Genomic DNA, 27,952 nt, shown 5'->3' with positions numbered 1-27,952 from the left:
CAAGGTGCTGCTCCAGCAGGCCATGGGCTTCCTTTGAGCAGAGCCTGTGAGGGAATCTTGCCACTTCTCCTGCCCTGGCTGCCTGACCCCTTTGTAGGGTAGAGGGCCACCCCTCTCTCATCTCCTTCCCTTCTCATTCTCTGCTCCCAGATCTGACTAATCTGGGGCATCTGGGCAGGGAAAACCACCCAGGCTGTATGAGATGGAGAGGATGACAGAGGCAGTGGCACATACTTGGGGAGGACATTGGATCTCACACCCAATGGATGCAGGACCTGAGGTTGCAAAAAAGTGTCCCTGGGAGCCCAGGATGGCTGCTTCCAGCATCTGCTTCACCAAACAGCCCTGTGTCCCTGCAGGGCTGCCCTGGCTGGGGAAGGCAGTGCCTGCCCTTGTCCTTTTGCTGTCTGTGCTGCTGTGCTGTTGCCTGTGCCTTTTCCTGTAGTTCCTGCCTTTTTTTTTCTCGATGCACCGGCCACTCTTTTTTTTTTCCCAACAGCTTTTCTTGTCTCTGTCTTTCTCTGTCATCCTGTCTGTGTGTCTTTCCCCGGCCCATCCCTCCTTCCGCGCCCATAGATGTGTCCGACCTTGAGAACAATAATGATGCTAGAGGGGCAGAGCTGAGTCACCGCCATGACAATCTCTCCACAGTGACCAACGCCATCGCCGGCATCAGCCCCTCTTCCTCCCTCTCTGCCTTGTCCAGCCGCGCTGCCTCCGTCGCCAGCCTCCACGAGCGCATCATGTTTGCTCCGGGCAGTGAAGAGGCAATTGAAAGACTCAAGGTAAGAGGCTGGTACTCTGGTTCCCTTCCCCTTTTCCCCTTTTTCCTCTTTTCCCCTTTTCCCCTTTTCCCCTTTTCCCCTTTTCCCCTTTTCCCCTTTTCCCCTTTTCCCTTTCCCCTTTCCCCTTTCCCCTTCTCCTTTCCCCTTTCCACTTTTCTCTTTCCCCTTTCACTTTCCCCTCAATGCACTGTGGCTTGCAGAGGGGGCTCAGTGTTTTCTGGAAACCCGTGAAGGGTGATCCTCATGGAAGCAACACTTGGATGGGCTCTTGCAGAGTGGACAGACTTGGAGCTTGCCCAGACTGAGGGTTTGGGTGTTGTAGGGTCTTCCTGGTGCTGCCCTGTGGGGGATGGCTGCCTTTGACCTGTGGGACAGGTGCTTCGAGCTTGGGATGGGCACTCGTGTCCTGGGAGGAGTGCTGCTGGTCCAGCATGGTGCAGGAGTGGGCTGGCACCAAGGGAATGGAGAGGCTGGTCTTTGTGCCTCACTCTTTGAAGAGGGGACTGGTGGAAAGCTGTGGGTGAAATGCTGCTGCAGTTTGTACAGACAAGCCTGAAACTTGGACCAGTGTCCCATTGAAGCATGCTGGGCAGAACTGGGCAGAGCTGGGCAGAACTGGGCAGAGTGGGCAGGTGTGCTGCCCTCACGATGCACTCACCCCCTGTTTAACCCTCCCTTGCAGGAAACAGAGAAGATCATTGCAGAGCTGAACGAGACATGGGAGGAGAAGCTGCGCAGGACAGAAGCGATACGGATGGAGAGGTGGGTGGGCTGGGCTGGGACAGGATGGGATGGGACAAGTGGTGTTCCTTGGGCATTTCCCACTGTGTCAGCCTGCACAGAGGTGGCTGCTCTGAAAAATCCACCTGAATTGTGATGAGAGCTGTAGCAAGCCCTGCATTGCAAACCACAGGACAAACCATGGGTTTCCGTCCTAGTGCTGGCCCCAGGGGTGCATGGAGTTTTGACAGGCACTTCTTTCTCTTGCTCCTTCAGGGAAGCGTTGCTGGCCGAAATGGGGGTGGCCATGAGGGAGGATGGAGGCACCTTGGGTGTTTTCTCTCCTAAAAAGGTAGGATCATCCTATTTCTTCTTCCTGGGGACCGGTTTGTGCTCCTGCAGCTCCCTTCTGATCTCTGTCACAGCTGGCCAGTCCCATGTACTTCACTAGCCTTTTCTTGGCTCTGAGACCTATGGGGGAAATCCCAGCATTGAGCCTGCAGGGTACAAACATGGGTAGAAATACATGGGTTAACGTCCACCCCACACTGCTGGCATGCTGTCCCCCTTCATGAGGGTATTTGCTGATGATCACTCTCTTGGACTTCAGTGTTAACTTAGAAAAATTCATACTTTCAGATATTTGAAATTACTGCCCTTGAAACCAGCAAGTCCTTGCTAAGAAATGTGGGTGGGCAAATATTCCATCTCTTTAGTGCTTGTAGCATTTGGCTTGGCCAAACCTCTTAAGTGTGTGTGTCCCCAGCTCAGCTGGTGATAAAGGTTTCACAGCCTTCCCCTTAAGCAGCCCAGTTGACTTTTAGGATAAACTTGTACATTGTTGTCTTTGTTTCTTGTCCCAGCTGCTGCCTGTTAGGACTCCAGACCTTTGGGTAGGAAGCGTGGGGGTTTATTCCCCAAAGCAGGTTGGTCTTGGAGGTGGGGCATTGCTGTGGTGCTCTTGGTGCCTCCTTGCTCTTCAGCTATCTGGCACGTGGAAACTCTTCTGACTTCTCCAGTGGCTGGTGAGGAAAGTTAGCGTTGATAGTGTTCAAACTTCCCTTTGTTATGGGCATTGCACTTTGCTGTCCTTCTGTGTGCCATGGCTGGGGTGGTTACAGCTCCAGGAGCTCAGTGGAAGGTCACCACCAGCCCTACAAATCTGGACAAAAACTGCAAGTGAAGGAGGTCTCAGTCGCCAGGGCCCTATGTCTGTCCAGTGGGGCCAGAGGTTAAATGTTACAGCCAACTTCTGCCAGCCACCATGGAGAAGAGCCCACCTTTCCCTTGACCTCCAGCTCTGCTGCCCTGTTTGCAGTGAGTCTCTGCTGTCAGCCAAGGCTTGTGGCACCATGCTGAGGGGCCCCCTCTGCATGCTGGGTCTCAGCAGGCTGATAAGGTTCCTTACAGCCGCTGTTCTGTCTGGTAAACTCAGAACTTCTCCCACTGATACTCCTGGGACTGCCCCTGTTCCCTGAAGGTGTAATCCCAGCAGCTAAGCTGGCTGTGGCCAGAGAGGGCTGGGGGAGAGATTTTCCTCTTCTCAAGAACAAAGTGGTTTGTGACCCAGGGGAGGAAAGGGCTGTGAGGGACCTGTTAGGAAGAAGACCAGAAAGTGAAGTTCAGCCTGCAGATAGGGCTTCAGACCTGCACTGCTTTTGGATGAAACTCTGGGACCTGCTCTTTTTGGATGCATCATCTGGTGTACAATCAGTGGAGGAAAACAGGCACTTCTACTTCTTTTTTGACCTGACAGAGGGCAGAGTTACGTTAGGTATTGGGAAGAAGTTCTTTCCTGTGATGGTGATGAGGCCCTAGCACAGGGTGCCCGTAGAAGCTGTGGCTTCCTTGTTCCTGGAATTGTTCAAGGCCAGGTTAGATGGGGTTTGGAGCAACCTGGTCAAATGGAAGATGTCCCTACCCATGTCAGGGGGGTGAAACAAGATGTGTTTTTATGTCCCTTCCAACCCAAACCATTCCATGATTCTATAATACACAGCACAGGTGAGAAGGGTCCTGCCCCAGGAGACTCTTAGCCATACCAGGGATTCCCCATGGAAAGGCTTTGGCTTTGTTTTGGGCCTGTTTGGAACGCGAATTTTCAAAGGTGGCCAGAGGAAGGGTAACTAGGATTCAGACCTGTGAGAAGGAAATCAAGGAAGTTTGTGGAAGTAGGGCACCTTCATGCCAGCCTCAGTTTTCTGCAGTCCCCTGGAAATGCACCCGTCTGGATGTGTGGCCCTGAAGATACAGAGGGCAGGAGAGCCTGTGCAGAGGCAGCCTGCAGTGCTGCTGAGCTCCCACCTTCCCCCAGAGCGCCCCTCAGGTGCTCACAGGCATGGGCACACAGGGATGACCCCTTGTTTGTCTCTCCCAGACACCACACCTGGTCAACCTGAACGAGGATCCGCTCATGTCCGAGTGTCTTCTCTACTACATCAAGGATGGGATCACAAGGTGAGGGCCAGGTCCCATGGAGCTGTGGGAGCATTGTCCAGATCTCAGTGCCTGACTTCCCCAGGTGGGCAGAGGGGTGACAGCTGTCTCCAGACTGGGCACTGTTCCCAGGGCATCCCCAAAGTGCAAATCCCCGAGATTTTGGTCTTGCAGCGCACCAAGGGTTGCTCCTGTCAGCTCTAAGAATGGGGCTGGGGGGTGACTCATGAGGGGCTGCTTTGAGGGAGGATTGAGCTAGATTTCCCCTGCAGGGTTGGCCGGGAAGATGCTGAGAAGAGGCAGGACATCGTTCTCAGCGGGCACTTCATTAAAGAAGAGCACTGCCTGTTCCGCAGTGACACCAAAACTGGTGAAGGTACTGCTTGTCTGGAGGGGCTTCACTGCCCTGGGGACCCATCCCTCTGCATGCCCCTGCTCCCAGCTGAATGTCCTGCCCTCCTCAAACTAGTTGGGCTTTACTGCATTGCTATGGCCTCCCCATGCTTCCAGATGAGCTACATCCCTCATGACTGGGAGGGGAGCTCACACAAGGCATATGGGAAGAAAGTACAATGAGGATATCAGGGCAGGATGGCTGAGCAGACTGTAGATGATTCCCCCACTCAGGATGTGGAGCAGAATCCACCCCACAGCATGGCAGGAACCTGGGTGTGAAGGGGCCGTGGGACATGAGCCTGGGGAGGATGGATTTGCCTTCTGGAGACTCTGGTCTCCTCTCACACGCAGTCTCCAGCTGCCCTTATTCCTTGGGACCACTCCGATTAACATCAGGTTGGCTGAGAGTGCCATTTGTAACAGTGTGTCTTTTTCGGAGTGCTGCTACCGCCTTTCTAGATCCCAGTCAGCCTTTCCAGTAGAGAAACTGCTGGAGAAGAATTCAGGCAGCAGTTCAAGCTCACGCGTCCGCACACATTACCGGGCTAGCTCAGCAGAGAGGCAGAAGGCTCCCAGCCCCAGATCAATTTCCAGCAAGCGTTTATTCCGAGTGCCGAAGGTGAAATCCAGAGCCGAAGAGAGGGATCATGTGAATTTTCTCAGTTATATAGTGTCTCAGGTTCATGGGTGGTACAGGGGGCAGGGCAGGGGCAAGTGACCCTAGGGAAGACAGTGAATTGGACACCAGGCCCCATAACCAATGGGGAAACAGGGAAAGGGGATACCATGGAGGGGGTGATAGACTTGCAAAACCCAGAGAGAAGATTGCGCAATGTTTGCAAGGAGCCATGGTGAAAAAGCCTTTTGTTACACCTTGGAGGGGTAATCTTCACTTTTCCCGGGCAAGGCAGTTGGAGATTCCTTTAATGGCACAAGGGACTCCACACTGTACCACCCACACCTGGGGGGCTGGCTGGGGTGGCTCTCCCTTCCTGAGGCTGCTGGAGCAGTGCAGCAGGATTTATCCTTCTGCTTCCACCTTACCTTCCCTCCCCTCTGCCCTTCCCTCCATCTCCACAGTGATAGTGACCCTGGAGCCCTGTGAAGGTGCTGACACCTATGTGAACGGCAAGAAGGTGACAGAGCCCAGCATCCTGCGCTCAGGTGGGTCCCTGGGCTGGCACGCCAGAGCTCCTCCCTCCCATGGGGGCCCTGCACTTGTCCCACGTTAAACCCACACCTTTCCCCCACCCCGTGCACTGCAGGAAACCGCATCATCATGGGGAAGAGCCACGTCTTCCGCTTCAACCACCCCGAGCAGGCTCGGCAGGAGCGGGAGCGCACCCCGTGCGCCGAGACCCCCGCAGAGCCCGTGGACTGGGCCTTTGCCCAGAGAGAGCTGCTGGAGAAGCAAGGCATCGACATGAAACAGGAGATGGAGCAGCGGTGAGAGTGTGGGCTGAGATGCCTGGGAGTTGGGTGTTCTCTTCCAGGTTGGTCATCGTCTCCTTCCCCGTTTCCACCTAGGCTCCAGGAACTGGAGGACCAGTACCGGCGGGAGCGGGAAGAGGCAAATTACCTTCTGGAGCAGCAGAGACTGGTAGGTGGCCAGGACATGGCTCCTTCTCGGGCTGCCCAGGCATGACTGAAATCCTGGCAGATTTGCTTGTGTGGGGTGGATCTGTGTTCTAAAAACAAGGGCAAATCTCTTGTTCCTGGAGCTGTCATCATGAGCGCTGATCCAGAGGAGGGAGGAGGCTGTGTTCCTGCAGGGAGGAGGAGTGTGATGTGGCAGCATGGAGGAAGGCCACACCAGTGGGTTGTATCACCTCTCTTCCTGTTTCCCCTAGGACTATGAGAGCAAACTGGAGGCTTTGCAGAAGCAGATGGATTCTAGGTATTACCCTGAGGCAAATGAGGAGGAGGAAGAACCTGAGGATGAAGGTAAGAGCTGGGAGACACCAACCTCAGAGAGCTTTTGATACTCTCTGTGAGAGCACGAAGAGTGAGCTGTGGGTCAATGTCCTGGTTGTGGGGTGACTGTCCCTCCATGTCCCCACAGTGCAGTGGACAGAGCGGGAATTCGAGCTCGCCCTCTGGGCCTTTAGGAAGTGGAAGTGGTACCAGTTCACCTCCCTCCGTGACCTGCTCTGGGGCAACGCCATCTTCCTCAAGGAGGCCAATGCCATCAGCGTGGAGCTGAAAAAGAAGGTGGGTGGCTGGGCTCCTTTCTGCCTTGCTGCAGCTCCCACAGCAGAGGCCACGAGAGCAGGCAGCCAGGACGTGCTGAGGAGAGGTCGCCAGAGGCAACACATGAAGCCTTCTGCCCTCCCAGGTGTCTCACCAGCCCCTCTGCCCCTCTCCAGGTGCAGTTCCAGTTTGTGCTGCTCACGGACACGCTGTACTCGCCTCTCCCTCCTGACCTGCTGCCCCCCGATGCTGCCAAGGACCGGGAGAAGCGGCCGTTCCCCCGGACCATTGTGGCTGTAGAGGTGCAGGACCAGAAGAATGGGGCAACACATTACTGGACCCTGGAGAAGCTGAGGTGGGTGAGAGATGGCTGTGCCGGGAGGGTTTGGGTGCCCACAGCCCCTGTGTCTCTCTGCCACCATGGGCATCCCCTCTCCCTGCAGGCAGCGCCTGGACCTGATGCGTGAGATGTATGACCGAGCAGCAGAAGTGCCTTCCAGCGTCATTGAGGACTGTGACAATGTGGTGACTGGAGGAGACCCTTTCTACGACCGCTTTCCCTGGTTCAGGCTGGTCGGCAGGTGAGCGCTTTGGCTCCTTGGAAGCGTGGCTGGGACCCATGGATGGTCCTGCAGGAGGAAACGCTGCCAGCGCTGCCCACCACGTGCGGGGCATTCGTCCCCCTGTGGGACTCCGGTGTGATGGCTCTCCTCCGTGTTGGCTGCCAGCACCCCCAGGGACCCACGAGCTGCTGACAATGCTCCTGCTGCCTGCCATAACCCAGTGCTGAGAGCCACGGGCTCCAGGCTTGGGGGGTGCGTGGGCTGTGGCTGTGCAGCAGGCAGGACACGTGTGCCCTTGTGACCTCCACCGCGGCGGGCATGTGTCCCTGTGCACGGCTGGTGTCTGTCTGTCCGGTGTGTGCCGCGTGTGTCCGTCCGCTTCCTGCACGCCGGATGGACGGGTGCAGTGCCAGCAATGAGGATGGGCTGCCCTGGAGAAGGCAGGGGCAGGGCAGGGGGAGCAGGGGGCTAAGCTGCGTGGCCTGGAGGCATTCCCCCGTGCTGTAGCACAAGGAGGGATCCTCTCCAGCAGCAGGGGTAGTGGCGAGCCTTTGTGCCACCTGCTCTGTCCCTGCGTTCCTTGCAAAGCCAGCAAAGGGGGTCCCCAACATTCACACTGGTTCCACGGGTTGCTCTTTTGTCTGGCTGTTGGTGGCTTTAGAGATGCACCAGATGGGCAGGTCTTTGTTCCCAATGTCCCTTGATTTAAACAGTCAAAAAAAAAAACCCCATCCCAAAACCTAACCAAGAAAAAAAATCAAAAAAAGCAAAATTCCTGTTCTTTCTGTTTGGAACAGCTGGTGTTAACATGTCTTCTATCTTGTTGTACTAACCTTAGTTCAGATATCTCTGGCTGCAACAGCTCTCCTCTTTTCAACACATGCATGAGCGAGCGCATGGCTGATCTCACCCCCTCCCCTACCTTCTCGAACCCCGACTCCGACATCACCGAGCCTGCTGACGAGCAGCACCAGGGGCAGGAGGAGGAGGAGGAGGAGGAGGAGGAGGACCTGGAGGAAGACATCTTTCCGGAGTGCCCGCTGTGTGATGGCCGGGATCCATTTTACGACCGCTTCCCCCTGTTCAGTTTAGTAGGAAGGTTGGTGAGGTTTTAGGAGAGCATGCCGGGAAGGACCTAGCTCTTTCGCATGAGGGAACTGCTTTTGGACACGACTCCCAGCTCCGGGACATCCCGGAGGTGCAGGGGGTGGCCGGCTGGGATTGCCGCCCAACCCGGGCGCCTGGCAGGGTGGTGAGGTTCCCGCTGAGGTAGGGCTGTGAGAAGCACAGTGGTGGTGAGGGATGGCAGGGGGAGGTGGAGGGTGCCTTCCTTTATGTGGGTACCTTTTTGGGAGTGCCCCTGAGAAAGGGAGCTCTGCTGTGTCTCCAACACCAAAGGAGCCACCCGGGGGGTCTTGGTCCTGGGCATTTCTGTCCCAGGAAGGACCACCTCCCACCTGGCTTGGGATGACACGCAGACACTTCAAAACCCTGCGTGCCTCTGGCACTGGCTTGGTTATCCCTGCTGTGTTGGTCAGTGTGAGCCCCCCTGAATTTGGAGGTTTGGATGTCCCCAGGTGGTTGTAGGGGATGATGCTGAGGGGAGCGAGTGGAGAGCTGGGTGCAGAACAGGGGGCCAAAAGCAGTGTTTGCTCTTCCCAGCTCTAGCCAGTGCTTGGCTTGGCGCCATACCTGCCAGCTTGGCATAGGAGCTGTCCAGGGAGGTTGTGGGGACCTTGGGTGTAGGCTCCAGCTCCTCTTTAGCTGGAGCCAAGGACAACAAACTTTGATTTCTCATACCTGTTGGTTGGGGACCCCCTTGAGCTCCATCAGTCTTGGCCTGGAGAAGCCCACCAGCTGCCCCAAACCTGGCTGTGCCAGCAAACCTGGAGCCATCTGCCCATCCCTAGAATGATATGAGGAGCTGCCAGCTTTCTCTGGGGCTTTCCCAAGGGCATGTGCACCAGGACCTGTTCTGAGAGCCTTTGCCTCAGGCAAAGTCAGGGGCTCCCTGACTGGGGTGAGCTGGGGCTCCTCTTCCTCGGTGTGCCAGAGCCAGGCAGCATGGTGGGAAAGAGGGGCCAGAGCAGGCAGAGAGGGTGGAGGTGGGGTAAGAGTCCTGCAGCCTCAGACCGAAAGAGCTGGGTTCTTCCCCTTTTATTTTCTTTTTTCCTTTTTCCTTATTTAAAAGAAAAAAAAAATATCAAAACAACCCCAAAACTCTCAAGGGCACCTCAAAAAACAAAACAAGGCCCTGTGGCAGCGGCCCCACTCCATGCCGGGGACGTGTTCCCCAGAGCTTGGTGCCTCCTGACTTCTTTTGAGTCTGCCCTGGGTTTGGCTCCCCGCGCAGCAGCTCCGCCGGCCACATTTCTTGTGAAGTGTGCTTGGATTGGTTTATGATTGGAACCTTGTCTTTCATTTTCTTTCTTTTTCTTTCTTTCTTTCTTTCTTTCTTTCTTTCTTTCTTTCTTTCTTTCTTTCTTTCTTTTCTTTCTTTTCTTCCTTCCTTCCTTCCTTCCTTCCTTCCTTCCTTCCTTCCTTCCTTCCTTCCTTCCTTCCTTCCTTCCTTCCTTCCTTCCTTCCTTCCTTCCTTCCTTCCTTCCTTCCTTCTTTTCTTCCTTTCTTCCTTCCTTCCTTCCTTCCTTCCTTCTTTTCTTCCTTTCTTCCTTTCTTCCTTTCTTTCTTCCTTTCTTTCTTTCTTTCTTTCTTTCTTTCTTTCTTCCTTTCTTCCTTTCTTTCTTCCTTTCTTTCTTTTCTTTCTTTCTTTCTTTCTTTCTTTCTTTCTTTCTTTCTTTCTTTCTTCTCTCTTTCTCTCTTTCTCTCTTTCTCTCTCTCTCTCTCTCTCTCTCTCTCTCTTTCTCTTTCTCTCTTTTCTCTTTTCTCTTTTCTCTTTTCTCTTTTCTCTTTTTTCTCTTTTCTCTCTTTCTCTTTCTCTTTTCTCTTTTCTCTTTCTCTTTCTCTTTCTCTTTCTCTTTCTCTTTCTCTTTCTCTTTCTCTTTCTCTTTCTCTTTCTCTTTCTCTTTCTCTTTCTCTCTTTGTTTCTCTTTCTCTCTCTCTCTTTCTATCTTCATTTTTTTTAATTTTGGTTATTTTAAGGGTTTTTTTATTCTTTTTAAGCTGCTGGCTCTATCTCTTCAAAGCTTTAGCAAAAATTGGGGTTATTTCACTTTTGTCTTCCTTTGGAAAGGCTTTTCTTTGATCTGAGCATGCCATCTTTGCACCTCACCAATCTTGTGGTTAGTGTCCCTGCCCTCCTTCCTCTAGTGACACACTTGTCCCCCTCCTCCCTGCCTGCCCCACCTCCTTCCCACTCCTCCCTGCCCTCTCCAGTCCTCTGTTTCCACTCCAGCTGCCCTGTGATTTGGGGTGGGTGGGTGCACACAGATCCCTGTGGTCACAGGGCTCTGCCCCAGGCATGAGGTCCTGCTGGGAAGCCCTGGCATGGTCCAAACACTTGTTCCCAGTGGCACCTGAGAAGAGATGGGCTGAGACAGGCCCATCAGCGGATAATGATTTGGCATCACCTGCTTCCACAATGTGAGTCCTTTGAGATGCTTTTGGTGGAAAAAGCCTCGAGGAGCAGTGGAAGGTCAATGGGAGTCACCAGAGCAGGGAGAATCTCTGGACTTGGGGGTCGGGGTGCAAGTGCAGGGCTGCAAGAGCCCCCTGGGCACTCTGGGGTGCCATTGAATATGAACATTCCTGTGAGGCTGGGATGCCCTGAGCAGCACAGCAGCCACCTGGAGATGCAACCCTCATGGGAGCCTCCTGAAGCAGAGGTGTCCTGGCCAGCCCCCAGCACCATCCCACCCCACTGCACGTCAAGACGCTGCCGGGTGCCAGAGGGAGAGGTGCCAGGCACCCCACACCCCATCTTGCTGGAAGTGGGGCTGCTAGCTCACACCTTTTAGCAGGGAGCTCAGTGCCAAAGGTGACCTGTCCCTGCGGAGGGTACAGCATGCCACCATGGCCAGAGCTGGATGACCATTGGAAGCTGGCGGGGAGGTGGAGGGAGGCAGCAAGAGGACCCAAAACACTTGAGAAGCAGAGAGCAGTGGCCTGCCAGGAGGTGCTGACAGAGACATGGTGCAGCCATCGTGTTGGACTCTGGCGTGGCACCTCGCTGTGGTAGCATCGGTAACCTGGATGCTGCAGAGGAGAGCAGGGAGGCTCAGACTTGCCAGGCAAGTCCATCCCTGTGATGTGCTGGCAGGTGGCCCGGGGCCCCAAAGCTGTATGTGTGAAGGGGTGGGGAGGGGGGACACACAACCTGACGCCACCAGCCACACCATGCAGCCTCCCTCCCAGTGGTCTCCAACACTGCGGGCAGAGCCAGGGCCATGAACCCCCAGCAGGTTCACCTCTGGAGGTCCAGGACCTTGTCCTCTGATCTCTTTCATTCCCGACAGCCTCCATCTCCCTTATCACCCTTCCTTCCCCCTGTCTTGCCCCTGTCCTCCCCATGGTGACTCTGCAGCTGCGCCCCCAGTCGTGTTGCAGCACCTCCTGCCCAAGTTCTCCAGCTCTCTACCACACAGAAGGTTCTCTCGCCCTACGGCTTCACGGTGGCACCAGCGCAGCCCTCTCCCCTCCTGCCTGCCATGGAGGTGACAGTCAGAGAGGTCTGCAGGTCTGGTGTTGTTCTGTGGTGTTGTCCATGGCGTGTGCCACCCTCCTGCCCACCCTCCTGCCCGCGGCACGCTGCCTGCCCGCTGCCCCAGCCCCCTCGCCTGGCCCTGGCTGCCTTCTCTTTAGTTTTGCTTTGCAGCGCTGCGGTCGCGCCCTGAGCAGTGACCTGGGATCCCGGCCGCTGCCGGCCACGCCAGCCGTGCCTGGGGACTCACGGGTGGGAGCAGTGACCGCTCTCCCCCCTGTTGTGTGTCCCCCCCTTCTCTGGCAGGGCCTTTGTCTACCTGAGCAACCTCCTCTACCCCGTGCCCCTGGTCCACCGCGTGGCCATCGTCAGCGAGAAGGGCGAGGTGAAGGGCTTCCTGCGCGTGGCTGTCCAGGCCATCTCGGGTAGGAGGAAACCCCCCTCTCCACAAAATGTGCCCCTTGCATTCCCTGTACCCTCTGTGCCGGCTCACCCCCATCCCTCCTCCAGCGGATGAAGAAGCCCCCGACTATGGCTCTGGTGTGCGGCAATCAGGGACAGCCAAGATCTCCTTTGATGACCAGCACTTTGAGAAGGTAAGGTGGGTCTGGCTCTTGGGGATGCCCATGGACCCCAGATCCCTGTCTACCACCTCCATGCTTCCCCATGGGGACCCCCAGGCTCCTAGAGATGGAGGGAAAGGAATGTGTTCTTGGTCCACCAGGCAGACCAAGGCCTGGGGCACCCACCTGTGCATCCTGCTCTTGCCCATGTCCCAGAGGGGGCTGCCAGGGTTGGGAGAGGAGAGCTGGAGGTGCCTGGCTGTTTGGGATGCTGGTGGTGGTGGTGCAAGCAGGACCACCCTGGGCACCACCAGCATCCCCGAACTCCTCCTCTCCTGGCACAGTTCCAGTCAGAGTCGTGCCCAGCTGTGGGGATGTCTCGCTCGGGGACCTCTCAGGAGGAGCTGCGCATCGTGGAAGGTCAGGGGCAGGTCAGCGACGTGGGTCCGTCCGCCGACGAAGTCAACAACAACACCTGTGCAGGTGAGGAGGTGTGACAGGCAGTTTGGGAGTGACTCCCTGCACCCACCCAGCCTCTTGCACCCCCCCCAGCATTGGCAGCCCGTTGCTCCAGTGGGGGGCTGCTGGCAGACAGAATCACGGGATCACAGAGTCAGCTAGGTTGGGAAAAGCCTTTGAGATCACTCAACCTGATACTACCTTGTCAACCACCATAGCACTGAGTGCCACATCCAGGCATTTCTTAAACACCTCCAGGCATGGTGACTCCACCACCTCCCTGGGCAGCCCATTCCAGTGCTCAGTCACTCTTTCCGTGAAGAACTTATTCCTAATGTCCAACCTAAGCCTCCCCTGGTGCAGCTCAAGACTGTGTTCCCTTGTCCTGTCACTGGCTGCCTGGGAGAAGAGACCAACCCCCACCTGACTACACCCTTCTTTCAGGTAGTTGCAGAGTGTGATGAGGTCTCCCCTCAGCCTCTTTTTCTCCAGGCTAAACACCCTCAGCTGCTTCTCACAGGACTTGGGCTCCAGATCCTTCACCAGCCTTGCTTCCCTTCTCTGGACATGCTCCAGCATCTCAATATTGTTCCTAAATGTTCCTAACACTGAGGGGAAGACACCCTGCCTTGCTAAGGGTCTCCTCCTCCTCCTCCCTGCAGTGACCCCAGAGGATCTTCTTCTGGACAGCCCGGAGAAGCCTGCTCCGGACGGGCCGCTGGAGGTGGCCTTGGACCACCTGAAGCTGGGCAGCATCTTCACTTTCCGTGTGACGGTCCTGCAAGCCTCCAGCATCTCTGCAGAATATGCTGACATCTTCTGCCAGTTCAAGTGAGCCCCTAGGCCCCCCAGCCCTGCTTCTCCCACCGAGCTCCAGCCATCACCTGGGGGCTTGTGGTGAATTTGGGAAGTTTCCTCCACCTCTGAGCGCTTTGTGGTTGGGGAGGCAAAACCAAGGGCTGTGAAATCTGCCCAAGCACTTGTTTAATCACTGGCAAAAGGCAAGAAGAGACTCTGATCAGCTCCAGGAAGTCCTGTGCCAGCCAAGAGTGCAGGCAGCAGCCCTAGGGGGAATAGGCTCCTATTGTGGTTCCTTGCCTTCACTCCCCTCCCTGCTCCAGCATGTCCCCATCCCACAGTCTCTGAGCATCCTTCCCTGCCTCCACAGCTTCATCCATCGCCATGATGAGGCCTTTTCAACAGAACCCTTGAAGAACACAGGACGAGGGCCACCCCTGGGTTTCTATCATGTTCAAAATGTGCGTATCCCTCTTCCACCACCCCTTTGCTCCTGCAGCTGCTGGGGTCTCTGCAGAGCCATTGGCTGGATCTCTCCCAGGGAAGCAGCTTCCTCCTGGCTTTCCCAGCCCCTCACAGACACCCAGCTAAGCCAGGCTTAGACATGATGGACATGCAGGAAAAACACCAAAAGCCACTGTCGTCCACCTGAAAAGGCTGGGACTTCACTGCAGTGGTCTTGGTGGGGAGAGCATCCCTGAACAGGGGGAGGAGTGGGTGAGGGATGCAGGGGACTGACAGTCTTACACCCTTCCACATCCCAGGTGCTGTTGCTGGCTCTATCCCCTTTCCCAGCTAAACTGCACTGTCAGAGGCTCAGCAGCTCTTTCTCTTCTAGATCGCTGTGGAGGTGACAAAATCTTTCATCGAATACATCAAGAGCCAGCCAATTGTGTTTGAAGTGTTTGGCCATTACCAGCAGCACCCCTTCCCACCTCTCTGCAAGGATGTCCTGAGGTGGGCACATCTGGGCCACCCCCAGCCCCTGGCTGTGGGCAGCCTGGGGACCCAGGGTGGCCCCAAGGCATAGGTGGGGCTGGGTGGGTTTGGGGCTCCCTGGGGGTCCCTATAACCAAGCTGGTTCTGTCTGCAGCCCACTGAGGCCATCCCGACGCCACTTCCCCCGTGTGATGCCGCTCTCCAAACCAGGTAGGGAACCCGGCCTCCTACTCCTGTGCCCACCCATAGTTGCCATGTTGGGTGGGTGTCCCCTTCCCCAGAGGGACCAGTTAGGATCCCAAAGGCACCACAAAATGTACTATTGGCCACAGCACTCAAAAGCCCTAGACACCCATTTCCTCAGTACTCAACAGATGGAAAGCCCCCATCTCACCTCCTGCAGAGCAGCAGGGAGGAGGTTCCTTGCCCTGGGTGGCTCAGGTGGCCACCCAGCCCCAGTGTCCCACAGGGGTGGCAGGATCCCCACCGTGCATGGCTGCTGAGACCCCAGCGGTGGGGGTTTGGCTGTACAGTCAAAACACCAGCACAGGGGGAGCCTCCCTCTGGTTGTTCCTGAGCAGTGCCTGGAGCCGCACTGTGTGTTTTGGGATGTGTCCATGCCAAGAGTGCAGGCACACTGTGTGCATCCTGGGGATGGGGGAGGCCGGTCCCTTGCTGACACCCCGTTCTGGGCAAGGGAGAAAGCACACCAGTGATCAGCAAGGTCTCTGGGATGAAGCTCTTGTTGCCCCTCTGTGCATGCCCTGAGGTCCTTGCCCGCTCTGCCCTTTCCCTGCCATCACATGCCTCGTTCCAAGTGCCTGCAGCAGGCTCAACCTCTTCCCTGTCTTTTCTCACCAACTGCAGTGCCTGCGACAAAGCTGAGCACCATGACTCGGCCCAGTGCTGGCCCCTGCCAGTGCAAGTACGACCTGATGGTCTTCTTTGAGATCTGTGAGCTGGAGGCCAATGGAGAGTAAGTCCTGCAGGGAGAGGGAGAGGGAGAGGGAGAGGGAGAGGGAGAGGGAGAGGGAGAGGGAGAGGGAGAGGGAGAGGGAGAGGGAGAGGGAGAGGGAGAGGGAGAGGGAGAGGGAGGCAAAGGGGAGGGATTTGCCCAAAGCTCAGCACCTCTGGGCAGGCTGGCAGGATTCTGTGTCATGCTGCAATCCTCTCTTCCAGCTACATCCCTGCTGTTGTGGACCACCGTGGAGGCATGCCGTGCCATGGGACCTTCCTCCTTCATCAGGTACTCTCTGCCCAAGACGCTGTCCTAGCTGACTCCTGCTGGGACCTGTTTTAACTACTGTCCCTTCTCTCTGGCCTCATGGGTCTCAGGGCATCCAGAGGAGAATCAGTGTCACCTTGGTGCATGAAACAGGCAGCCTCATCCACTGGAAGGAAGTACGGGAGCTGGTTGTGGGTAAGCCAAGCCAGCCCCCAGCCCACTGAGCTCCCAGGCATCCTCAGACTGTTTCCTGCCCACACTCCCATGTTCCCACATGGAGCTTTATGCCCTGTCTCCCCTCCTGCCCTGCAGTAGTAAAGCAGTGGCTGCCTGGCAGGTGTCACTGGGACACTGTCTGGGCAGGACACCTCAGCCTCTGCCCCCGTGTCCAGGAGCTGGGCTAGGATCTCTGGTGCTGAATGGCCAGCAGTGGGCTCAACGGCCAGGGCGTCTGCAGGCAGGCAGTCTGCCCCTGCCTTTGCAGGGACCCTCACAGGGCCACTGCCTGTCACCTCAGAGGCAACTCTCTGCTGCGTTTGCAGGTCGAATCCGGAACACCCCAGAAGCAGACGAGTCACTCATCGACCCCAACATTCTGTCCCTGAACATCCTCTCCTCCGGGTACATCCACCCCTCCCAGGATGACCGGTGCGTGGTGCTTTTTTTCTTGCTTCTCCCCTGCTGTGGTGAGGGATGGAGGGGTTGAGTTGCAACCCCTCTCTCCCCTGGAAGGCTCTTGGCCCTTCTGCTGACCCACTGCTGCCTTGAGGCAGGGTTTTCTGAAGCTGCACAGGGTCTTGGGGTCCAGGGCTGCCAACTCCCTTCCTCCTCCTCCCTGAGGCCTTGCTGTGCTGGGGAGGGTACTAAAGGGAATTTGTGTCTGGGTCCTGCTCTCTGGTGCTGGGTACGATGAGCTGGCACAGCGAGGCAGTTGGTGCTGATGCCAGGAGAATGTCCCAACTCCATGGCTAGAGGGAAGGGCTATTTGTCCTGTATCCCAGCAAAATTGCTGGAAAGGCCACTTGGCACCCATGGGAGATCCCTACCTGTATGTAAGTAATGCAGGAAAGCCATTCCCACCCACTCTGGGTGACTTCAGGGATGCCCATCCCTTCCTGCCTATCCCAGGGGGCCGTCACAGAACCACTGAGTGGTTTGGGCTGAAAGGGACTTTAAAGATAATCGCATTCCAATCCCCCTGCTAAAGGCAGGGACACCTTCCACTAGACCAGGTTGCGTAAAGGGATCCCCACTGTAGGTTTGGCAGGGTGTGAAAGAAGTGAGACCAGAAGACTTTTATCTCCAGGATCTCCCTGTGTGAGTCCTGCAGCGGCAGACTGCATAAGCAGAGCTCTCCTCTGCACCAGGGCTACTGGTGGAACTGGGGGGACTGGTGGGGCTCTCTGGCCAGAATGTGTGCATGCAGGCAGCTGCAACAAGACTGGGATGGTCATTGCCAGCACTGGGAGCAGCAGGACTGGTCCTTGGCTGTGTGTGTTGTGGTCACTGGTGTAGAAACATTCTGGCGAGGAATGGGGACCGCTCTTTCCTTCACCTGCTCTGTGATCACCACTGTTCCAAGGAGGCCTGTCCCAAAGCGGGGTGTTTTTGGGGGAATGATGGGGGTCTGGATAGGATTTGGTAGCCTGAGCACTCTCAGGGCAGCTCCTGGACATGACAGAGCAACCCGCACAGAGTGTCTGGGCAGCAGAGGCGAGTCCTGGGGTCAGCACACGTGCAAGTGTCGGACCAGGAGACTTTGTCACAGCCTTGGGGATACAGAAGGAGGCCAGATGGAGATGGTCAGACAAGGAGGGCCCAGCCCAGTGGAGCAGCGATGGTTTTTTTGCTGGGAGCTGGGTGGCTGTGGCACCCACGGGCTCTTGGGGCTGTGCAGTTTTTTGTCAGCTCCTGATCTGTTTGATTGTCTGGTCCCAGATGCAGCCAAATTGGATCTTCAGCATGCCTAAGGTAGCCTGGCAGGGGGGATGTGCCTCCTCCTCTGCCTTCTACCCCATGAGTCCTGCAGGACAAGGGGACGCGGCTTGGGCTGGGGGGATACTTGGGGTGTGGAGAGAAGCGTGGAGACTGAGGGCCCATTTGGGGGCACGGTGCGGTGCACATGTGACATCTGTCCCATATCTATTCCATGGAGCCTGCCCACGGTGAGGCAGGGGGAGGAGGGGGTGGCCAGCTGCCTGCAGGGCGCTAGCTGCAATGCCCCCCACTTCCACTCCACATGCAGACATGCATGCTTCACCCTGCAGCTGTGAGGACAGGCAGAAGGAAGGCAGAGAGCAGAGCCAGTGCCCACTTCACCCTCCTCCCAGCCGCTTGCGCTCCCCGCTTTGCTGCCTTGTGCCACGCAGCCTCCATTGCCTGGAGCAGCCCTGGCTTCCCCTCTGCAGCCTCCCCAGCGCCCCGGAGCCACTCAGGAAGAGGCTGGGAGAGTGGTTCAGCTCTCTCCTCGGCACGCATCCATCCCTGCATCGAGCGCCCAGGGCGGAGGCGCGGGGGGCAGTGCCTGGTGTCCCCCCTCGCTTCCCTCAGCTGCTACCGCCCATCTAAGCCCACACTAACCATGTGATTGTTTTGTGTTTTCGCAGGCAGTTTCTTGATTCGGATATGCCTAGGTATTATTTGTTTCCATTGGTTTTTTTTCCACCCCTCCTTCTTCTCTCCTTTCTTTCTTTCTTTCTTTCTTACCCCCTTGCCTCGGCACGCTCACTCCCGCCAGAGGCAGCACTTGGACATCCAGCCCCTCATCCCTTCACATGCCCCATCCCTCCCCCCTCCTGCGCTGGCACCTCTTGCTCACTCGACCCCTTTTGCTGTTCGTTTGGGCCATGCTCTGGCTGGCTGCCGCTCCCCCTCGCACGCCTGCGTCTCCATTGCCTGATTTGGGTTTTATTCTTGCTTTTCGACTTGGCCACTCTCCCATCTTTTCTGGCATCTGGCACTGGGTGTGCCGGACCCTCCATTGTCTTCCGCCCCAGCCCCAGCTCAGCCCCTGGTGCTGCTTGGAGTAGCTGCAGGGCTGGTGAGGACAGTGGAAGTTTTAGGGCTTGTCCTGCCCTTTCCTGGGCACCTGGTAACGATGGCAGCACTGCAGCTGGTGTGGCAGCAGCTGCCCACCCCGTGTGTTTTCCTGTGTGTGTAGGTGTGGCATACCGGCAGCGTGTGTCTGTATGCAGGTGTGACAGTGGGTGCACGTGTGGCCCAGACTGTTGTACCCCTGTGTAAAGGCTGTCTGGGGACTGGCTGGCAAGCTTCAGGTGGGACCACTGGGTGAGCCTGGCACATGCGTGAGAGATGCCAGATTTGTGGATGTGCCACCAGCCTCTGGATGGGAGCATTGTTGAGGCCTCAGGGAAGGGGCACACCACGGTGGCCCGTGGAAGAAGAAGAGGGGCATGTGCTTGGGAGACAAGGGATGGACTGTCCCGAGTCCTGGCACATAACTTTATGCCTGAAGGTTGCCCGCCTTCACCCGCAACTCAAAGCTGGTCATGCTCAGAGATACCGGAGGGCAGAGCTGTGCCTGCAGCAGCATTCTGCACCTCCCAGGGTGCAGGAAAGTGGACACATCATTGATCCTGACCCCCACTGCAAGAGAGGTGGGTTCACACTGGCACTGCCTATGGTCTCTCAGCACAGTGATGCTTTCCTTGTGGACCAGGGGATGGGCCAAGAAATCACCCGCTGTGTGAGTGGCAGTGGGATGTCGCATCCCCCCAGTTGGCAGTGTCCCAGGGGACTGCACTGGGTGGGAGCTCCTTGCTCTGGGATGGCACAAGGGCACAGTTAAAGGCATAGGGAGCACATGTGCTTCCTTCCCAGCTGCTGGACCGTGAGGAAAGTGGGAGGCAGAAAGGTTTCACCCAGCTGGTAAGCCTCTGTCTGCCCTCTCTGAGCTCCTTTTGATTCCCATTTTGGGTTCAGCTAGGCTGGAGCTCCCTTGGCCAGTGGCTATTATGTGCGAGTCCCTTCAAGAGGGGCTCTTCTGACCTGTCGTTTCTCTGTGTGTGTACATGTGTGTGTTTGTCCTTGGGTCACCTTCCACTTATAGCATTTCGCTGGGAAATGACACTAGGTATTTCACGCGCACCTGCTCGGTCTGGTCCCTCCTGCTTTTCTCTTTTTCCCCTTTGCCTCCTCCCTTTGCTTTTTGCTCTTTCTCCCCTCCCCTGAGGCTCCTCTTCTCCTCTTCCTCCTTGGGGAGCGCTCTTTTCTTAAGCAACCTGTGTCTGCAAAGCAATCCTTCGCCTTGGCTGTGTCTCACACCAGTGGGGTTATGTATTTTACACACCTTTTGAAAGCGTTACTCTCCCTCTTCTTCCAACATGGGGGAAATTGCAGTCTAGAACCTCTCCCTACTCCTGCTGGCTGCCCTGGCTCTTGTTGAAATTGCTCCTCAGCCACCTGGGTGCTGTTTGAGGGATGTGCTGAAGTGTTCTCATTGAGATATGGCTGAACCACAGCTTCCTGAGGATGCTCAGGCAGGAGCCAGGGCCGCAGCAGCTCTGGGTGGTTTTGGGGAGCGGGTGTACCATAAAGCCCAGGCTGACCCGGGAGGGAGCCCAGGAGTGGTGCAGGGGGTGAAATGGGGACCCCCAGTGCTCTCTCACCAGAGCCACCTCCTGCTTCCTCACCCTCGGTTGCTCAACCCAAGGAGGGCAGCTGCCACTCTTGATCTGGGTGAGCTGTGCCATCATCTCTGGGGTCCTGTAGGCATGGGTGAGTGGGACCAGGTGTCCCCTGCTCCTTCTCCCAGCCTGGGAGCCATGGAAAATACAGCAAAGGGGCCTGAGGCAGCAGAGTGGGAATGGGGCTGGCAAAGAGGGTAGAGCAAGAGCCAGGGGAGACAGCCTGACAGAGGCCAGCCACCAAACCATGGTCCCCAGCTTCTCACTGGGGCCCAGGGCTGGCAGACAGGGGCAGCCCTGGGGAAGGGGACCTGGCTGGTGGGGGGACTGTGCTCCCAGAGGTGGGCTGGCAGCACACCCCCAGTGCTGAGCATCCTCCCTCCTTCCCCTTCTGGCCATCATCACCCAAATGGCAATAGCCGCTCCTGGGAGGTGCTGTGTCCTGGGCTGGATGGTGGGGACTGGCCTGGGTGCACTGGGGGTGGCAACCCCTGCTCTGAACACAGGGGTGGGGCATGAACCCTCCTTCGCCCTCCTTTGCCTTCCTAGCCTGCTCTGCCTTGCCTGCACCCCATCTGAGACCCCACTCCCCACGCGGTCCCTCCTCCCCAAAACCCCGGTCCATTGGCCATTTCAAGGGTGCCGTGTCCTCTTCCCACCGTGCCTTGTGCCCTTTGCCTTGAGCCTGTGTCCTCTGGAGTGGCTGTCCCCATCTGTCCCCACTGCGCATGTATGTCTGTGTGTCCTTGCAGGCCTGCTGCAGCGCTGTGGGGGGGACAATGACATCTCCTTGCTCACCTGTCAGGGGTTCCAGGGAGGTTGTTTTACTGGCCCTGCTGGTTTTTTTGGCAGGACTTTCTACCAATTTGAGGCGGCGTGGGATAGCTCCATGCACAACTCTCTGCTGCTCAACCGTGTTACCCCTTACCGGGAGAAGATCTACATCACCCTGTCAGCTTACATCGAGGCAAGGACCTTGGCTGGGGTCACTATACATCAACAAAGTCTGGTATTCCCCCTGCTGTTGGGGTGCAGCCAGCATGAGCCCTTCCTTAGCTAGTGCTTATGGGGTGCAGGGTTCAACTTGATGCTTGAGGGCCATGTGGGACCTCAGGACTGGCACCTGCTGGGCACAGGGGTGGGAGAGACCTGCTGGGCTGCCACCCTGCAGCACCCCTGATGCCTCCCTCTGCCCTACTGCAGATGGAGAACTGCACTCAGCCCGCCGTCATCACCAAAGACTTCTGCATGGTTTTCTACTCCCGGGATGCCAAACTTCCTGCCTCACGCTCCATCCGCAATCTTTTTGGCAGCGGCAGCCTGCGGGCTTCTGAGAGGTACCAGGATGCTCCTGTTGGGGACGGGAGAGCCATCACCTAAGGACTGGAGATTTTCTAGGGCATCTCAGCAGCCTGGCTAAAAAAAAATGGGGTGTGGGGATGGGACAAAACCAGTAATGCTTCATCTCTCTTTGCTCACAGCAACCGCGTGACAGGAGTCTATGAGCTCAGCCTCTGCCGCGTGGCCGATGCCGGCAGCCCAGGTAGGTGCCACACCTCTGCTCAGGTATTCAGCTGGGGCAGGGAGGCACAGCCAGGCCTTTGGGCTAGGGGCTGTGTGTCTGTCCCCCCAGCTGTGTGTCTGTGCCTACAGGCATGCAGAGAAGGCGCCGGCGTGTGCTGGACACCTCTGTAGCCTACGTCCGGGGAGAGGAGAACCTGGCTGGCTGGCGGCCCCGCAGTGACAGCCTCATCCTTGACCATCAGTGGGAGCTGGAGAAACTCAGCCTTCTGCAAGAAGTGAGAGTCTGGGCTAGAAATGGGCTGAAACAGTGCCATTCACAGCTCCACTGCTGCTGGGGGGATTGCCCACCCTGAATGGCACAGCCACCTTGGTTGTGGGAGGAGGCAGGATGGGGCTGTGCTGCCAGTACTCCTGTGCATCGCTGCCAGCCAGGTCCCAGCAGATCCAAAGCTAATGAGTAAATGGGGTTAAGGGGGTCTGGGTATGGGGGAAAGGGCCACCCCTGAGCCTGGGTGCCTGTGCCCAGGTGGAGAAGACAAGACACTACCTGTTACTGCGCGAGAAGCTGGAGACGACCCAGCGCCTGGGCATGGAGACCCTGTCCCCCTGCTCCAGTGAGGATTCTGAGTCCCGAAGCACCTCCTGCATCTCCTCCCCGCTCTCTGCTGATGGGGCACCTGAAGGCCGCACCTCTCCCCCTGAGACCCCCAGCGAGAGGCAGAAGGAGCTGGCTGTGAAGGTAGGATCCTGCAGGAAACCCAGCTGGTGGGGATGAAGCCAGGAAGTGGCTTCCACAGGGGGGCTGGGGGTTGTGGCGGAAGAAAGCGCAAGAAGAGTGGGAGGTGGGATGTGCCCCGTGCCCCACTGTCCTCCTCCTCTCTCTGCAGTGCTTGCGCCTGCTCACGCACACCTTCAACAGGGAATACAGCCACAGCCACGTCTGCATTAGCGCCAGCGAGAGCAAGGTACTGCTGCTGCCCCAGGCTCTGGTGGGCCGGTGGGGCCAAGGAGGGATGTGTGGCTGGCAGGGGAATCGCGGGGTGGGGACCAGATGGGCAGTATGGCACAAGTCATGCCTCCTCTGGGGTGTCTGCTCCCTCTGCTTCCTCTGGTTTTTCCCAGAACTGGTGGCTCTCAGGACTATGCCAGGAGAGGACCCTGCCAGCCAGGGGTCTTGCCTCTCCCTGTCTGAGCAAGAGCCTGCTCCTTTGCATGTGCCTGGTTTTGTGCAGAAACTCTAGTTCACACTTCCATTACTCCACAGCTGTCTGAAATGTCCGTGACCTTGATGAGAGACCCTTCCATGCCAGCTCTTGGGGTCACCACTCTCACCCCCTCCTCGACCTGCCCATCACTGGTGGAAGGATGTTACAATGCCATGGAGGTCAGGTAAGAAGCTGGCTGGGAGGTTCTGGTGACATATCCCAAGCAGAGCAGCTGTATCACTTGGACACAGTCCTTGTCTATGGATGTTCCCTAGCCATCACTCTTCCTATATTTCTTCCTCTCCTTCTTCCCCAGACCCCCCCCGGTTTCTTCCAGGGCAGAGAGCCCCGATCTGGAGACTGTGGTAGAAGGAGAGCAGAAGAAGTCCCCAGCCCGCCGGCCTGAGGAGGAGAAGGAGCCCCAGCGGTTGCTGGTGCCTGATATCCAGGAGATTCGAGTCAGGTAGGAGCACGTCGTGCAGCCAGCAAGGGGAGCACCTATGGGCAGGGGGTCCATGTCCTACCACTGCCACCTTCTCATGGTCTGTGTCCAACCCCTTACCTTGATCCCTTCTGCAGTCCCATCGTCTCCAAAAAGGGCTACCTGCACTTCCTGGAGCCTCACACCAATGGATGGGTGAAACGCTTCGTGGTGGTCCGGCGTCCATATGTCTACATCTACAACTCGGACAAGGATGCGGTCGAGAGGGCCATACTCAACCTCTCCAAGGCCCAGGTGGAGTACAGTGAGGACCAGCAGGCCATGCTCAAGGTAGGGCACCGGGAGCCAGCCCCTCTCTGCACACCCCACTGAGCGAAGGACTAAGCTCTGGCTCTCCCCTCGCAGACCCCCAACACGTTTGCGGTGTGCACGGAGCACCGGGGCATCCTGCTGCAGGCGAGCAGTGACAAAGACATGCACGACTGGCTTTACGCTTTCAACCCTCTCCTGGCTGGATCCATAAGGTACCCGGGGCAGCTGGGGGAAGGGGGGTGCAGAGAAGACATTGCTGGGGTGGCTGCAGGCTCCCAGTGCTGTCCCTGCTACAGCCCCCAGCCAGGTGTGGGGAGCGTCTCCTGTGCAGAGCTGTGCCTGGACAGGCTTCCAGCTGGAAAAACTTGGACCGTATTAATTTTGAATTCAGCTCATCCACATTTAAAAGCTTCAGTCTAGGGCCAGATTCCAGGTGGTACAGAGGTGGTGTTGTGCTGAGCTCAAAGCAACATCCATGCCTGGTGGCAGGGCCACTGGCTTGTCACTGTTCTTGATATGATCCCACAGAGTTGTTGAGACTGTTAAGGAAATTTTCCTGTCTGACCATCCAGGAGTGAGGCCCCTTTGCAGCAGGTGGTTCCAGTGAGCTGACAGGGGCCTTGCTTGACTTCCTACACTCACCACACACACGCTCAGACAAGGTTTCCTAACTGGCTCAGTCACTGGTTTCCCATAGCAGAGTCTCAGACATCTCTATCCTTAAAATAATCATGGTGCAATAACAAAATAACAGCTGGAGCTGGGTGCCTCTGAGAAAGGACCCTGAACAAGAGAAAACCTGGGCTTTTACACCCTCTTAGTCTACACCCGAGTGTCCTTCACCTGACTGTGCCGCAGGTCCCTGTGCCTTTTGTTATGCAAACGATCGGCAGTTCACAGACTTGCCTCAAGCTCCCACCCCTGCCCTCCTCAAATGGCAGGTGCACACTAAGCTACCTGCACTGAATGTTTCCATTCCTCACCAAGACCATCTCATGGACTTCCTGAGATTACCTCAAGTGGCAGAACTAGGGGAATAGAAATAAATGTACAGAAATCTCTGTACTCTGGTTAAAGAGACTAATTCTATGTCCCTCCAGCTGTCTGGATTCAAGTATCCGCCTGGACATAGGACACTGAACCTGGGAGTCCACACCTCTCCTTGTCCACATCTCTTAACACCTTTTGTCCCTTGTTTTCCAAATCAGATCCAAGCTGTCCAGAAGGAGAACAGCCCAGATGAGAATCTAACCTGAAAAACACCCTCCACCTCATCCGTCTGCCAACAGGATCAAGATAGCTGATTCTGTCTGAAGACTCCCCATGTTAATATCTGATCTTTCACACCATCTGCTGCCCCAGCTCTCTGCTCCATGGAAGGATCTGTCTTGATTCACAGCTTCACAGGGGAAACTCACTTCTGTTTGTAGCTGCAAAAGCCTGGACCCGCCTGGGCAGGATTCCTTGTGCACGTGCCATCTTCTGCCTGTCCCTCCATGGGTGACCTTCATATCACACCATCTTAACGCTCCAAAAAAGGTCCCTATCAGAGGGGAGGGAGTGAGAAGGGTGGTTTTGGCTAAAAGCTGGTCTTTGATCTAGAGAGATGGGAATGCAGTAAAGCTCAGAGCTGGGAGAGCAGGAGGAATTGCCCTCAGGCAAAGGGAAAGTGGTAATTGAGATGTGGGGTTTCCCTAATTTACCGGTGTTTCTGCAAGAGACAGCAGAGTAAGATCAGGTGTCAGTACTTCAAGATTATATTTATAAAGTATTTATTTCTATTTACATCACAAAAATCCCCTAAGTTGAGTCCTGGCCCCCAGCCAATGCCTCCCCCAGGCAGGGGAGAGCCTTGGTGGTAGGCTGGGGTTCCCGAGATGCCTTCCCCGGGACATCCCTGCCTTGTGCCTGGCAGCAGCATAGCTCCCACCCTCATTCTATGCCCTTCCCCAACTATTTGCTTTGCCTTCCCCTACAGCTTAAACTACTTTTCCCCTGAGCAGTGGCCAGACAGCCCATCATGTCTTCCCAAAGAAGGCAATTCCCACCTGTCCCATCTACCTCTGGAAAGGAGGAGCCCACAGTCTCAACTGGCCAGGGCACCCATGTCCCTGCAGATGGGTCCCTGCACTTTGGAGCTTGGTCCTACTGGAGGGAAATGGAGAGCTCTGGGTATGGCTCATGGCACACCATGCTGGGCTACCTTTTCCAACCAAAAGCACTTGGGCCACCTCCACTATCCCAGCCTGGGACCCCCAGGTGTCTCATCCAAAGGGATTTCCCACTCTTAGGGCAGGATACCAAGGATCCCAACCCTGCAGGGAGCGTGGAGGTTCACGTGGAATGTAAAAATTCCCCAGGAGCCACGACTAGGAATGACCATCCCACCCTACAGGATCCTTATTGCCCTTTCTCAAAAGGGCTTGCACATTCCTTCTTCTCCCTGCAGGATGACAGACTCAAAGCAGATCAAAGGGTGTCAGGGTGGGGATGGGGCTTCTTTTTTCTGTTCTAGCTGGTGTTTTCTCACTCTTCCTCTGCTGCAGAAGCAAGCATCCACCTCCCTCCACCCTGCCTCCCATCAGCATGTTAATCTGTGGGCTTCCCGCCTTGGAGGTGTTTTTGCTGAAAAAACCTCCTCCTCCAGCCATCACTGCTTCCCACCTCCTCCAGCAGCAGCTCTCTCTTTTCTCCCATCTCTCACCCGTGGTTAGATGTTTTTGTTCAGGGCTTCCCAAGTGGCCAGCAGCATCTGGCACAGCTCCGTGTTGGAAGCTGAGCATCTTCCTCCTCCGTGCATCTCGCAGGCGCTCCCCCAGCTCTGCTGTCTCTTGTCCAGCACGGCCGCGCCTCGGCTCTGCCGCACCTCCCTGCACTGTCCGTGGGGTGTGCGTGCGTGTGTGTGTGTGTGTGTGTGTGTGTGGGACGTGGTGCTGTCTTCTCGTTACACTCGTGTTGTGGGGGGCACGGATAGGCAGGGACACGGCAGAGGAGTAGAGGCTTGCACTGGCCCCCTTGCTGCATATCAGGCCCCCTTTAAGCTTGGGTTTCAGGTGACAGAAAGAGTTTGGGGATTCTTCTTGAGCACATGCTGGTTCTGCCTGGCCTCGCCATAGCTCCTTGGGCATCCTACCCCGTTACTAGAGCCCAAATCTGCAGTGGGGCTGCTCCTCTCAGCCCAGCTCCCCTGCCCAGGACAAGCACCCCAGCAAACGGGGCTATTTTCCTCTCTGTGATCCTTTTTAGACCTGGAGGCCGACTTGTGCCCTTTCTGTATGAAGAGGTGCCAGCCTGGAGGCACAGAGAGGCTGAGCTGGGGCAATGCAGGGGCCCAGGCTGCAGCAATCCTGGCTCCCGTGCTCCGAGCAAGGACTAGTTGGTACCATCCCAAATTTCAGTGTAAGGGGCTAAGGGTGGAGAAAACAGGGGGTACCTGAGGGGAGGCTCTTCCCGAATGGAGGCAGCTTCTGGCAGAGACGGGACCAGTGTCTGTCAGGGACCAGACACAGGTTCACTGGCCGGGGCTGTGCGGTGCTGCCTGTGCCACGGACAAGACGCAGGCGGCTGAAGGGCACCCTCCAGCCAGAGCCGAGCCATGCCTGAGGCCAGCAAACCTGCAGAGCAGAGGCTCGGCTGGAGGTCGGAGCCGAGGGAAGCAGAGCTGCCCGCTGGACGCGGCACGCGGGCCATTTGCCATCTTGCCAGCAGCGCTCTGACCGCCACCGCGCTCCTCGCCACGGCCCCGGCACCCCTCCCCTCGGCAAGGAATGCAAACCGGAGGTTCGAGCACGACTACAAGCCCAGCCGGAAGGGAAATTCCACAGGGCAGCGGGTGGCACGGAAGGCAGGCGGGCACCGGCGGGCAGGCTGCGGCCAGAGGAGGAGGGAGGCCGCACTCCCCGCTCTCCGGTTCCCGCCGGCGCTCCCTGCCGCGTGCCAGGGGGGCAGTACTGCGGGTCCTGGCCGTCCGTGCGCACGTGAGGCTTGTTCGGTTCTGAAATAAATGTCGCATTTAACGCAAGTCCCGTGCTCTGAGCGTCCTGTCCGGGGCGGGCGGGGGGCAGCACGGAGCGGGCGGGCGGCGAGCTGAGGGCGGAGCCTCCGCCACTGGGGGGCGCCCCTCGCGGGCCGGCTCAACCCGGCAGGGCAAGG

The 27,952-nt window shown here is 57.0% G+C and overlaps 1 protein-coding gene across 15 annotated transcripts in view; it reads left to right on the top strand.

Annotated features, from left to right (window-relative positions):
• The window catches only part of KIF1A (kinesin family member 1A), a 42,521-nt gene extending 14,700 nt beyond the window's left edge, over positions 1-27,821 (top strand). For 2 of the 15 annotated variants that reach the window (XM_066194018.1, XM_066194016.1), the window contains 37 exons: positions 652-785; positions 1,468-1,547; positions 1,782-1,857; positions 3,883-3,962; positions 4,214-4,317; positions 5,418-5,501; positions 5,603-5,783; positions 5,865-5,937; positions 6,188-6,281; positions 6,400-6,548; positions 6,704-6,882; positions 6,971-7,108; positions 7,929-8,189; positions 11,994-12,112; positions 12,198-12,283; positions 12,595-12,733; positions 13,372-13,540; positions 13,878-13,968; positions 14,346-14,464; positions 14,601-14,656; positions 15,314-15,422; positions 15,626-15,692; positions 15,782-15,866; positions 16,214-16,319; positions 18,278-18,304; positions 19,741-19,764; positions 21,170-21,284; positions 21,521-21,654; positions 21,799-21,860; positions 21,971-22,116; positions 22,368-22,580; positions 22,729-22,806; positions 23,106-23,230; positions 23,363-23,509; positions 23,626-23,818; positions 23,894-24,012; positions 25,009-27,821. In XM_066194018.1, coding sequence (XP_066050115.1) covers positions 652-785; positions 1,468-1,547; positions 1,782-1,857; positions 3,883-3,962; positions 4,214-4,317; positions 5,418-5,501; positions 5,603-5,783; positions 5,865-5,937; positions 6,188-6,281; positions 6,400-6,548; positions 6,704-6,882; positions 6,971-7,108; positions 7,929-8,189; positions 11,994-12,112; positions 12,198-12,283; positions 12,595-12,733; positions 13,372-13,540; positions 13,878-13,968; positions 14,346-14,464; positions 14,601-14,656; positions 15,314-15,422; positions 15,626-15,692; positions 15,782-15,866; positions 16,214-16,319; positions 18,278-18,304; positions 19,741-19,764; positions 21,170-21,284; positions 21,521-21,654; positions 21,799-21,860; positions 21,971-22,116; positions 22,368-22,580; positions 22,729-22,806; positions 23,106-23,230; positions 23,363-23,509; positions 23,626-23,818; positions 23,894-24,012; positions 25,009-25,051 — 4,205 coding nt within the window. In that variant the 3' untranslated portion in view covers positions 25,052-27,821. The remainder of the gene's footprint in view (positions 1-651; positions 786-1,467; positions 1,548-1,781; positions 1,858-3,882; positions 3,963-4,213; positions 4,318-5,417; positions 5,502-5,602; positions 5,784-5,864; positions 5,938-6,187; positions 6,282-6,399; positions 6,549-6,703; positions 6,883-6,970; positions 7,109-7,928; positions 8,190-11,993; positions 12,113-12,197; positions 12,284-12,594; positions 12,734-13,371; positions 13,541-13,877; positions 13,969-14,345; positions 14,465-14,600; positions 14,657-15,313; positions 15,423-15,625; positions 15,693-15,781; positions 15,867-16,213; positions 16,320-18,277; positions 18,305-19,740; positions 19,765-21,169; positions 21,285-21,520; positions 21,655-21,798; positions 21,861-21,970; positions 22,117-22,367; positions 22,581-22,728; positions 22,807-23,105; positions 23,231-23,362; positions 23,510-23,625; positions 23,819-23,893; positions 24,013-25,008) is intronic. The other 13 variants (XM_066194022.1, XM_066194017.1, XM_066194026.1 and 10 more) reach the window with 7 other exon arrangements.
• Positions 27,822-27,952: the final 131 nt, after the last annotated feature.

Source organism: Chamaea fasciata, unplaced genomic scaffold, assembly GCF_029207755.1.
Source record: "Chamaea fasciata isolate MVZ Bird 193981 ecotype frontalis unplaced genomic scaffold, bChaFas1.0.hap1 SCAF_11, whole genome shotgun sequence".
Lineage (NCBI taxonomy): Eukaryota > Metazoa > Chordata > Aves > Passeriformes > Sylviidae > Chamaea > Chamaea fasciata.
Note: the sequence above shows the minus strand (reverse complement) of the source record. Positions and strands in the feature narration are given on the sequence as shown.